Genomic DNA, 13,026 nt, shown 5'->3' on the forward strand with positions numbered 1-13,026 from the left:
TCAGCCAGTGCTCCTTATATTTTGCATCATATTGCTCACCATTACATAAACCCTCTCCAGTGAATCATAAACAACCTGCATCATCAACCCTGACTCATCTGTTCTCCTCTGCAAACAAACCTTTAAATATCAGGCAAAATCATATGCTGCCAGACAAAATTGTAGGGACACCTGTAATCCAAACTGATTTTTGTTTTTCCATTTTCAGAAAGAAAATAACCTGCTGTTTTAGTTTTTTCTTTTTAACCTCAGTTATACATATATTAGCCATTTAAATTAAGGGTAAATGTCCTTTTTGGGCAGGAATCTGCAGACAGCTTTCAGAATCTGAACTACCAGACACAAAAGGACACTGATGCCCAGCCTAGAAGAGTATGGGGGACTGTACAGTCAGTAAGCTATAGTTTTAGGGAAGGAGATCAAATACAAGGATTATGAGTCTTAACTTCTATTCATATAAACTGCATAATGTGGCATTTCAAATAATTAAGTTTAAACCCACAATCAACAGATATGGAAAAACCTGTAGCTATGTAAACAAAGTGGCAGAAACAGAAACAGAGGAAAAAAATTAAAAAACTGACTGACTAGTTGGAAGTCTAGAGTGAATCTTCAAAGCACTGCCAGTTTCAATTTCACTTCATCAAAAAGCAAAGGTAAAGGGACATCTGGTTTTCTACCCGTTAGGACAGGAAGAGTTGAATCTTAGAAACTCCAGAAAATCAATAAAAGGAGCAATGGAGATGGGTGTTATAGAAAGACAAAATGAATTTGTAAGTTCAGAGTGAATTAATTATTCCAGCATTGATAGGAAGGTTCAGGTTAACAAAGAACAATGCAGTTTCCACAGAATTTCCAAACCAATAGGAGAGACGTGTTGGAAAACCACAGTATGTATGTGCTACATAACATTTTAATGGAGCTGTAAGGCAACTTTTCAAACTAGATTGTTGCCCGGCTTGTTTGTCCATGTGTGTGGTTTCAATAAAAACAATGTAGGTTCAGAGGTTTGCTTCAACATGTACATGTCTGCTATGACACATGACTTCCATGCCTCTCAGTCAGTTTCTACTCCCATTACACTGTCCTTACAGTATCAGCACTGTATTGGTCTAGAGATGGCAAAAGGTTTGGAGCAAATTGTGTCCTATTTTTATCATTTTCAAATCAGAGGTAAGCATATGTGCATTGCAAACAACCCAGGGCTATCATAAAGTAAGTCACTATAAAATAGATAACTCCAAATGCAGACTTCAGGAAACAAAGCTATAAAATAAGTAACACACAGATAAATCACTCAAACAACCCAAATATCAACAGACTCATCTTGGTAAAAATTGAATGGTTTGGTCAGTCTTACCTTGTTCTTTTATTTGACGTATCTGTTTCACAGTTTCTTTTAAGATTGCACATTTGTCAGGCTTAACATTGAAGTTGTCGATATCATTGAAGTTCGCAAAGATCAACTCGGCAAGTTCTTCGATGTATTTATTTTCATGCTCGCGGTTGCGTTTTTCAGTGCTTCGTTTAGGGCTGCGGAGAGAAAAAAGAAATCCATTTACTACAAAAGTTATATAAAACAATTATAATATGTGGTTTTAATTATAGATTTAAAATTTCTAAGAAAACACACTGAATCACTACTTTTCAAAGCCAAACAAAAACAACGATTGTATTTTCAATACCATTCAAAACAAACTAACTGAAATACTGGACAAAGTGTTACAAAATTGGATGTATTATTTAATTGTATCTATTCAAGCAGAACATTTTTAAAGCTACAGCCATTCTTGTTCTACAGTAGCAGAACATGTACTGATATTATCAAGGATTTAGGCATAAAATATAATTTCAGGAAAAATGTTTAAAAAAAAACAGACTAGGGAGGTTTTCACTGTCTGATATACAGCAACATCTCAATGTAGTTTGTTCAACTCAATTTGTTTTATTCTCAAACTTCATTCTAGAGATCCTATATGCATCAGAATAGGGGGAAACAAAAAAGGGGGTATTGTAGGTTGGACAGATAAAGATCATTACAGTGTTAATTTTGCACATTGAATGAATGAATGAATAAATAAATACATTTATGATCGAGCGCCCAATAAATACCTTAGGGGCTGTTAAATCAATATGTTATTAATTCACACTTGTAGTCTCTAATGAATGCAGCAGCAAAAGCTTGACAATAATCTCTGAGGACCAAGCATCTATCCTAGCGCTGGTGACGGTCCTGCCCCAATTCCAAAATGGGTCAAAACCTCTTGGCCGAAAGTCTCCATGCCTTCTGAATCCTGAGGCAGGTCTTTTTCAGTAAAATAGTAGGGCCCTCACACAGGCAACACACATCTTCTAAATGTCTCTCTGTGGTTAGAATGTTTACAAGCATTTTCTTTATTATTATTATTATTACAGTCTTGAGTCATTTTCCTTTTTAAAATATACATCAAAATAGGGAGATTTGTTTTTTCTACAATGTTTTGTACTTGACTGCAGGTTTATGTCAATAACAGCAAATCACAGTTTAGCAGAAAAGAGACTTGATGGAGGTTAGCCTTTAACACAAAAGAGAGCAGAGGCTGGCGAGGTGCTCAGTGAGCTCGAAAACAAACCTGTTACTGTATTGACAGGATGTGTTTTTTGGTTTAACCCTAACTGGCACTGCTGCAGGACACAACTTAACTTATACAGGAAATGCTCAGGTCCAGAAGGGAAAAGAGTGATCAACACCTAAAAAAACAATTCTGTATCGGTGCACAACAGATCTCTGAAGCAGGAAAGCCAAAGAGAAGCCTGAATGTGATGGAGAAATCTTAAACACAGCCTTTTCAGGCACAGTGTGGCATAGTTTAACCCTTGCCATGAAAATTACCAGCACATATAACAATATATATAATAATAACTGCATATAATCGCAACACCCAATTAAGTTGGCAGGGTGAGACTCTGATGGCAGTACCAATTATTCAAATTGCAGTATAATCATGTCACAACAATCGAAATGGAACAGATGAACTTTTACAGAATATTCCCAATCAAGGTTTTGATGTGTGTTGGTGGTGCTCACAGTGTTTTGCCGTTTGCCCACTAGCAATAAAATGTCAAGACCAATGAGGTACAAAACAAAATCATTTAGATTCAAAAGCATTCTTTTCTCCCTACTAATAACATTCAAACAACTAGTTTATTCGTAAGTAACGTACCACCTGGTCTCAGTTTCAATTTCTTCAGGTAAAATAATCCTTTTGTACGGTAGTTACAAAGTAAACCGTCTATTTGAGTTTCAGCAAGTGCTACAGTTTCTTCCGAGACTGAAAACATAAGATAAACACGGAAACTGCCCCCCCAACACACACCATCTTATTACTCATTTACTCCTTCTCTCTGCCTTTGCTACTGACATTTATCCATTTAAGCTTATTTCATGGATACATGCAAAATAAGCAACTATTGCATTCATTAAGTGAAAATGTAAGACTATGCAAATTACATGCAGTGATTTTTATTCTATAGATTAATCTTCTTTAATATTGTAAACAAATTCATATTGCCTCACCCAAAAGATGGAACTACACATTTATATTTTTGGATGGGGGGGAAGAAAACAGTTTTCCTGCTTATATGCAAGCTTGTTTAGGAGCATTTGACTAAATAAAGGAAGGAGCAACACAGTCAAGTTAAGAAAGCAGTGGCTTTATCTAGTAGTTAGATATTACAATGGATTAAACAATTATAAAAGCAAAATACTGTTTAAAAAATTTAATTAAATCTCCCCTGGTATATTTTTTTCCATATTTCTACATTCTCAGTGATCAATCAATTCTGCAGAAGTGAGCTTGGCCGAATATGTATCCTGAAGTTAACTGAAGTATGATTAATACAAATAGAGACTGATGCCAATGATTCAAAAATGAAAGCAAAAACATTACAGTCAGACATTTAAAATTCATATAAAGTGCTTACCTGGGTCCCAAGAGATCAGATGGACATTCCTTCCTCTTCCTGGACTCTGCCCTAGCAGGGTCAGAGGTATTGTCAACCACGCCACTCATCTTCAACGCATATCAGCAACTGCAGGGAGGACAGGACAGGAAATTGCCTTGAGATTTCTCTTTTCTCAGTTTGTATCTAAAAACAACTAGTAATAATAAACTAGCTACAATTAATAAGTAAATCACTAAACAAGTAAAGAGCACATGGTGTGTTGTGTCCCACCATAGTTCCTACGATTACAAGGAAGTAAAGTCTACTCTCAGATTATCCAATGGCATGCAAAATTAAGCAAAAGAGCAGAGCACACATTTCAGTCATTTCCCACAATGGCTGGGGTTCCCCTTTGAAAATGAAATGGAAATACTGTAAGCTGCAGATAACGTCCCATACTACCTAATTATGTACATTGTTGGGATAACTCAAGGAAAACTAATACCAAACAGAAATAAAGTATTGAAAACAGTAGACATTGTTTCAACTGTTGTCTGATTGTCTGAGAGTAGGAAAATTTAGGACATTTCTTTCCTATTAGACCTGGAAAGTGAAAGAATATACCAGTCACAGATAGGGCAGTTTCCAGGCAAGAGCAGGAAAGGGTACATCAATGTGTTTATTGTCATTATTTAATATTTATTTCACATAGTTTTCTTCCATCATTTTCAATCTGGGCTCTCAGAAACAGAAATGCACCGACACAGCACTGATTTCCCTACAATGCCAAGTCCAGGCAGACCCATTACACAAAGAAGGAAATATTAATGCTCCATGTGTGTTGTTGGGTTGACCTTCTGGTGCATTAAATTAACAATAATCAATTAATGCAAACGAAAAGGCCTTTTAAAATTTACACCAAGGTAAAGAGACATCTGTAAGTACTAACAATAATGGACTCTCAGAAAGGATCAACACAATCTCACTTTTTTTTTTTTTTTTTTTTAAACAAGTTTTTAATGCATTTACAAACTTATACCCCATGTAACACAGAACTGCTGATTCTCAACCCTGGAAACATCTTAAAAAGCCAAGGAATCCAAGGTCAAACATTATGGCTCACAAATAAACAGAGCTATACTAAAGTTTATTTTCTAGAAAGCACAGAATGAAGTCTTTCATATTTCCATTTTACAGATTAAAACTGTGATCCCTAGCTAATGCACACAGGATTTACTGTCTCCACCAGCCGCGTAAGTAAAGACAGTACTAGTACTCATATCCAAGAGATCCTATGACATAAGGTCTTGTAACTCGGAGGTATTAATACAACACTGTAGAACTTGTGTAACTAGAAAAGCACCTGAATGACTAATGCCACTGGAACACAACAGTGATCAACAGTACCCAGCATCTGAATACAAGTATTTGCTTTACATTACTAATACAGTCGTTCAAAGATTACAACCAGTCCTTGTGAAAAGGGGGAAAAAGGATGCATTTATACAGACTATCTGACATTTCAAAACACCAACGTAAGTTTCCTTGGAGGAGACCATAAAATATGCTGAGGAAGGTCACGTAACACAGACATACATGTAGATTTGATGTCGTTTCAATGAGAAGCAATAGTTTTTGCTAATGCAATTATAAATGGCCAGGATGTTTCAGCGGTGATGTCTGAATTAGCCATGCAGATACTGCTGTATTCAAGTCTCTTCTCCTAGACAAGCTGCAACAGTATATAGCACATCTACTGGTTATGTAACTTCAAGCAGCCTCATTTTGCCACAGTGCTGTTTAAGGAAAGCAGACTGCAAATCTGAATGAATCATCAGTAGGGATCCCTGCTGGATTGGAGTGGCCTACTTACACTAGAATGGCAGAGCAGAGAAATCAAAGCGGCAGAGGGGGGAGGAAAATGGTTTTAAAGATCGGGTCATTTCAACATAATGTATTTATATAATGGGGGTGAGGGGCTTCATCCATCAAGTCAGATATTGATTTTTTGCTAAAAGAATAAATATTTGGTTTGAAAGAAATACTGTACTTTCAGTTTAAAGTCTAATTTAACTTGTACCACAATTGCAATAAAATGTCTCATTAAATACTGAGGATTATCATTACACCTCTGTGCAAAACTCTGACATTCCAGAAAAGTACAAATCAGGGCTTTGCTTTTTTTTCTTTTTAGTAAGAAGGGTAAGATCTCTCTGTAGTAAACTAAATGTAAGCTGTATCAATAACAAATTATACAAGTATATGCATACTCTTACCCTACCCAATAACATTTATGCCACAAGAGCCAATTTTGAGCAGCTCTTCCTGTTCAACTGTCTACAAAAGACGGGTTAGCAGCTGAAAAATTGCCTGCACTGTTTTCTAACTAAAAAACTCTCAACCAAAATCAGATGGTTAAAAATAAAGTCCTATAGCTATATTATATATTAATGTCTTCATAGTGGGAATCAAGCTACAGATTGCTTTGAATAAACATATCAAGATCCAGTCTGTATAGGGTGTAGCGACTATACCATAAAAGGAAGGAGAAGAGCACTCAGAGAATAGTCAGAATTATATGGAGAAGAAAGGGAATGCGCTACTCAAGAAAAAAACAATTAAATTAAAAACAAGACGTTTATGGGTCAATGACAAATAAGGTTTTCAAAATGAAAAAAAAAAATGCACAGAAAAAAATTGATGTAAAACATTTTTATGTGCACAAGGATGTATTTTGTGTATTCTTGTTTGTTTTATAGCTTTAAAGATGGCATTTATTTAATTAATTTATTTATAAGATTTCTGATTTTACCACCCAAGAAATGTCAGGTGGTGCAACCGTATATTAATTTTTAAAAATATACTTTTAATGTATTTCCCACAACTGGATACAAGTACATATGAATCATTGTACGGTATCAAATACATAAGACATACTAAATTTCCCATTAAATTATTTATGGGGCTTTTAGTACATTTCTTAGAAACTGACACTTATTTATGTTTTTAAGCATCCAAATTTCCCATACAGAGAAAGAAAAACTTTTTAAAAACTGTATAAATTTGTTTACGTTATATAAGGTGTTAAGCTATGACTTAACTTTGCAGTTGCAATGAAAATTGATGTTTTAAAATACAAATTTGCTGGTTGCACCACCTGACCATGACTGGTTGTGCCACCTGATATACTCAATAACAACTGATTATCACAAAATAACAAGAAGTTCATGCATTTTATTCTGGTTTTGTTTTGGCTTTGAACTCACCGCCATTTTCGCTTGTTTTAAACTTCTTAGACTAAGTTTTATTTTTTATATTACATTTTAATATGGACATTATAAGGAATACAGGTATGTGACACCTATCAAATTAAAATAGACAAACTGTACTATAATTTTCTGCATAGTTGATCATGATCAGACAAACTATTACAGTACTACCAAGTTTTTTTTCACAAAAACACATGTTTTTTTTTTTAAATTTTACCTTTTCCTCCATTAAACTGTAAGAAACATTGAGATCAAAATTTTATGTTTAAATACCACTCAAACTGAAATTTGTAGACGTTGGGTGAAAACAACATATGAAGGAATAATGTGCAATTGAAATAACCTAAACTATGTGGAAAAGTTTAAAGAAAATTTGTAACACAAAATGCAAAAACAAAATCAAAATCACTGTTTTCATGAAATAAAAAAGGCATTTTTTCTGAACACACATAAAATAGTGAAAACATCTTTGAAAATATTTTACAAATACATATTCTATATGAAATGTATGAATTTATAAGCCTGACCATAAATTCAGTGTATTACATGCATTAACTATATCAAACATTCTTTCATGTATGACTCTGTCACTGTGGACTGGAGGCTCACAATGAGATGCTGGGTTTTTATTTAGCTCAGGTGTTTCTTTTGAAATAAAAATTAATAAAAATAGATGCACTTAAATAACTTAACATCATACAGAACGATTATTATGATCATTCAAATGTATTTAATATATTCAAAAACATGCATTAACATGACTTTTTTCCATTGGTGCAACTGTAATTCTGGTTGCACCATTTGACTAATTGGTTGCGCTACCTGACTTTTCAAACTCAATTAAAATCTAACAAGCATTAACTTGGACACCTATATTATCTTTTGGCCTTAAAGTAAAGTGTATACATATATTTTTAAAATAAACCATAAAATTGCTACAAAACCATTATTGTTTTGTAGTTTTCTAGGGGTCATACCACCTGACATGGTAACTTGACCCAACCTCAGCATTGCTCAAAAATGTCAAATCACCAAATATTTGTGAGAAAATTGCTAATCTTGCAGCATAGGGGTCATTTGGGGTATTCTTTTGTGATGCCATATCCTGATCATAGTTTTCTTAAAGTGATATTACATAAAAATGCCTGTTTTTTTAATGGGTGCGCCATTTGACATTTGGAGAAATGCATTTTTCTGACAAGTTTTTTTTTTTTTTTTTTAATCGAATACATTTAAAATATCACTGTTTCAAAACTGTAAATAATTTATAAGCAAATTAACAATCAAATAGTTTGGCATAATTGTATAATATTTTACTGAGTAAAATTTAGTGTTTTATTGAGTAAAACTTGTTAATACAAATTTGTTCTCTGCATACATGTTCGGATGGTTGCACCACCTGACATTTTGGAGCTCTGGAACACCAAAACTCAAAAAATGTTTTACATTTAAATAAAATGAAATTGGTTCCATATAAAGTAGATATCATAGAATTGTATATATTACATGTATTTATTTAAAACATGTTTAGGAAAATAATGGCTTCGGACACAAAAAATACACATCATGTCATTGACCACTATACGCTTTTTAATTCATAAAAAGAGCAGAAAAATAAAACCTCTTCTGGCATTCATTCTTCAAATTCCAAGTATCTGTGGCTGGTTTAACTACTTTGAAATGAAGGAGTATTACTTCTACAGTCTTTCACAAAGGATTTTGGGTCACAATGGTGTGAACGTCTTGAATACTTTGACACATTTTTCTGCAGTCAGGGAATCGTTTCCAGATTTTTTAAAATCTAATCATCCAATCTTTCCTGAATGTACAGTACACCAAACTTCCACAGTACAGAGTGGAGATGGAATGCAACCGATTTATTTAAGATGTAATCTAATCGTTCTAGGCAAGATGCCCGATTAAACTTAACATAATACAATTTACGTTACAATTGTTTCAGTGAGTTAACCTGGTTTCAATGATTTTCTATCCCCACTCTCTCCTTTTTCTTGCCTTGAGAGGGCATTATTTGAAAAGCCTTTCCCAAGTCGGTTACCCACCCTGTGACATCTATATTTACTTTGACACTGCCTTAAAAAGACAAAGGAAGAAAGAATGGGTACTTCACAGAGAAATGCATGAATCAACAGCAACAATCATGTGGAACGTAGGCAGTAAGAAACCACACAATAATCATCTATAATAACTATTTACATCATTCTTTCATGTAATTGCATCATGTGGCTTCCCAATACTATAGAGCTGGAGCAGATGTACAAGCTTCATCCAGGGAGTGATCCCTCCTAGACGGTGCTCCTACCACTGCACTACTGTTTACTGAGCAGGATTTCTATGGCTGGATTTTTTAGATGTCTGGTATGATTACAGTGTGAAGTAGGGTGGGAGGAGCTGAAAAGTCATCTGCTTGAATAGACTACACCAGTGGAAGACAGTACTGGATTAGAGTGTCAGAAAACAATCTACAAACAGCTATCACAATCAATAGGCATACACACAAAGAGGGGGGAGGAGGTTCAGTAGCAGGTGAAGTACTTTGGTGATAAATTGGTCTGCATTCAGGTCTTTTGATATACACCACCTCGCAAATTAAGATTTAATCTCCACTGGTTCAGAAGGATGACTGCGTGAATTGATTCTAACACAGTTGCAGTCAGTGTTTTACTGAACACAACAGACGTGCTCTAATTTTAGACCTGGACTGCACAGCATGCCTAAAATCCTATTGAGCACAAGCAAATGACAATTAGAAATTTTACTCTGCTGCCCCCCCCTCCAAAAAAGGGGAACAACCACAAAGGTACCCAAGTCTTGCACACCTGCAACATGCAGATTTCGACATCAAACGCTGCAATTATTTCAAATCAGTGGTATTTATTAATTCCTTCAGTCTTTAAAACTCCTGAATATCAGTGTTGTCCTCCGTCTAAATGTGCCCATGACGCCTCGTGTGACAAACAGCTCACCCTCTTCAGGAGGCATAAAGCCCAATGCCCTCAACACAACAATTAGGTCAGGTCGGGGTTATAATCACCTTCTTATTTGAGGAATTGTAACTGCACTGAAAATATAACATCTGTATCTCAAATGACATATGTGAGAAGTGCTGCTGAAACGGACATAGCCTGAACATTGACTCAAACACTTGTTATAAAGGGTGCTTGAAATAATTAAGAGATGCCACACTTAAATCTCTTCACTCTTGCTGGCTACACACAAAAAAAAATTAAATGTCCATGTCTCATGGTGTACATTGTGTGTGATCAAACTCATGTAGTGACAGCATAGGAAAAGCTCAGTCCAAACCCATCATTCAGTTAGCTTTCAATAGTATTGATTTTTTTTTTTTTTTTACGTAAAAGACGTTTCTGCAGTAACATTAAAACATGTAACACTAATATGAAAACTGAAGGAAGATAGTATACCTGTTTTTTCATTTCTCTCAGTCCTTTGTTTAGTTATTTGCTACATGTTGTTTGGGATTGCAGTCTCACACAGCATGCTGTCTTCTGATAACTTTTCAAAACTAACCAAAGGGAAGTGCGTCTAGATTAAATCCGTAGGGTTTACTAGTCAGCAATAAAGCATTACGCAATCTTGATATGCTTCATCTAAACATGCATCATCTTGGTAATATGTTGTTTGAGACATCTGAAATCTTGTCTTTCCTTGACTCGAAAATAATGTAATGCACAGAAGGCTCAACAGAAAAGCAAGTATGACAAAATGAATACAGGACACAATCTTCTACACATTACTTTCATAAAAAAGAACAAAAAAAACTTTTTATAACTGCATAATCTTTCACTCTGACTCCATAAAGTTTCAAATACAAGTTAATTTAGCAGGTTTCTTTGATACAGCTTAAATGCCAGGAAGGCTTAAGTTTACATGCTGTTTCTCACCAATACTGAAAACAATGATTCTCCAACTCATCAATAATGGAAGATTAAACACCTCTGAGATGACGTGTGTCCTAATAGAATAGAGTCTATGTATATAATATAATCTTACAGTTCAGGGTAACTGTAGTACCGGCACAAAACTAATGTTTAGACCAAGACAGATTCTATAGCCTTTTAATTACTTAGACTCCACTTACTGCTTAACACAAAATGTTACGATAAGAAAGGACCCCAGTTACACCTTGTTAGACCTGGTTTGAATTCTCTCAGAACTCAAGTTAATGGGGAAGTTGAGATCATTCCCACTAAAAAAACAAAGCAAGTGTTTGAGTTGTGCGAGTTATTTGGTAGTTTATAGGGGAAATCAATGCTGCTTCTGAAACCAAAGCACTCAAAGTATACCTAGTGTAATATTAAGATAGGCTAATCTGCCATCAGATATGCTTTAACAAGACAAAAAAGTTGGAAACTATGATAGAGGTTACAGAAAAACTACTGACTGACCTCACAAAATATTAACAACATAAGCAGCTAAAGGGAGCAAATATATTAAACAATTAAGTTGTAAGCTGCAAGTGTCATCACTTCATATTCAACCATTAAGTTAATATAGGGGACACCTGACAAAAGACATTAAATGCAAAATTAAAGGAAACAAAACAAAATATCACAAGCTAGGTTTACTATGTACAGAACAACACTAATAGATGTATGTACCAAGATGAATGCTTTGTCATACAAATGGCCTATAACCTATACAAAACTCAATTTCAATAAATTTCTTCTGAAGACAGCCCATGACTGACGATGCGACTTCAGCAAAAGTAGCTAATGCGTTGCTATGGTGTCCTAATTATTGACATGGAGAGGATGATGCGTAGTGGTGAAGGCTGAATAACGGAGGGGGAGCCCACCCACTGTTTCCTCAGGGCTGCTGAAGAGACGCAGGAGCAGGCTGGGGGAGAAAAGCTTGCATGCTTCTCAGTCTCGGACTTCATCCATGAACGCTGCTGTAATCGCCGTAAAAATATTCAACCCCCCAACAAATTCCAGAAACATTCGATTCAGGTGTTGAAAGTGACAAATGAATAGGACATTTCAATTATCCTGCACAGTTACCAAAAACAGATGGAAAGGAAAATAATAAAATAAAAAACAGGAATTGTTTGCACATCATACTGTATATTATACATGTCAATCATTATCTGGTCACTATAAATACAACATTTTCTCGGTACGATCATATAAAATAGCAACAGAGCAGAAATGTTTATTTTAGTATTTGGCTGAAGCACCTTTTGCAGTATGAAGAGGCTCCTATGTTCTACAACAGCTGTCTGGATTTTAAAATGAGGACTGTATCTGTACTGGCCTGGAAAAATCAATGATTTGGTCGATCTTCGTTTGGAATGGGAGATTTTTGCTTCCGTTATAAAAAAAGTTTTTATTTTTTTCTGGCTCCATATACATATGCTACTATTGCCATGTTTGGGATGATTTAATTTTTTCTTCTTAAAAAATAATATTGAGTAATTTTAAGCAATGTTATGATGTTCTAGAAAAACCCCTCGGAGCGTATGTGAAATCTTCTTTTAAAAAATAAGTGACAACTGACATTGTTTTCCTTATTGGAAAGACAGGCTATGCTCTTACTAAGTTAACAGCAATCTGTAGCTTCCTATAAATGCTTAATATAGGCCTGGCCTTCATTTATAATTCAATGCTAATATAATTATCAAAGTCTAATGTCTAGCAAAGTAGACCCATTTCAAAATAATTCTTGAGGAAATAAGAAAACAGTTCACAGGTCAACTCAGCAATAAGTGAATTAGGGAGCAGATTGATTGGAACATTTAAACAACTGAACGTTCACTTCAAACTGATTAGTGAAGCCATTCTGTCTTCATAAG

The 13,026-nt window shown here is 34.9% G+C and overlaps 1 protein-coding gene across 9 annotated transcripts in view; it reads right to left on the reverse strand.

Annotated features, from left to right (window-relative positions):
- Positions 1–13,026, reverse strand: part of ncoa2 (nuclear receptor coactivator 2) — a 92,665-nt gene that overhangs the window by 37,405 nt on the left and 42,234 nt on the right. For all 9 annotated transcript variants that reach the window (XM_066720954.1, XM_066720966.1, XM_066720948.1 and 6 more), the window contains 2 exons: positions 3,964–4,071; positions 1,361–1,533 (listed from right to left, as the gene is read on the reverse strand). In XM_066720954.1, the coding sequence (XP_066577051.1) occupies positions 1,361–1,533; positions 3,964–4,052 (262 nt within the window). In that variant the 5' untranslated portion in view covers positions 4,053–4,071. The remainder of the gene's footprint in view (positions 1–1,360; positions 1,534–3,963; positions 4,072–13,026) is intronic.

Source organism: Amia ocellicauda, chromosome 2, assembly GCF_036373705.1.
Source record: "Amia ocellicauda isolate fAmiCal2 chromosome 2, fAmiCal2.hap1, whole genome shotgun sequence".
Classification (NCBI taxonomy): domain Eukaryota; kingdom Metazoa; phylum Chordata; class Actinopteri; order Amiiformes; family Amiidae; genus Amia; species Amia ocellicauda.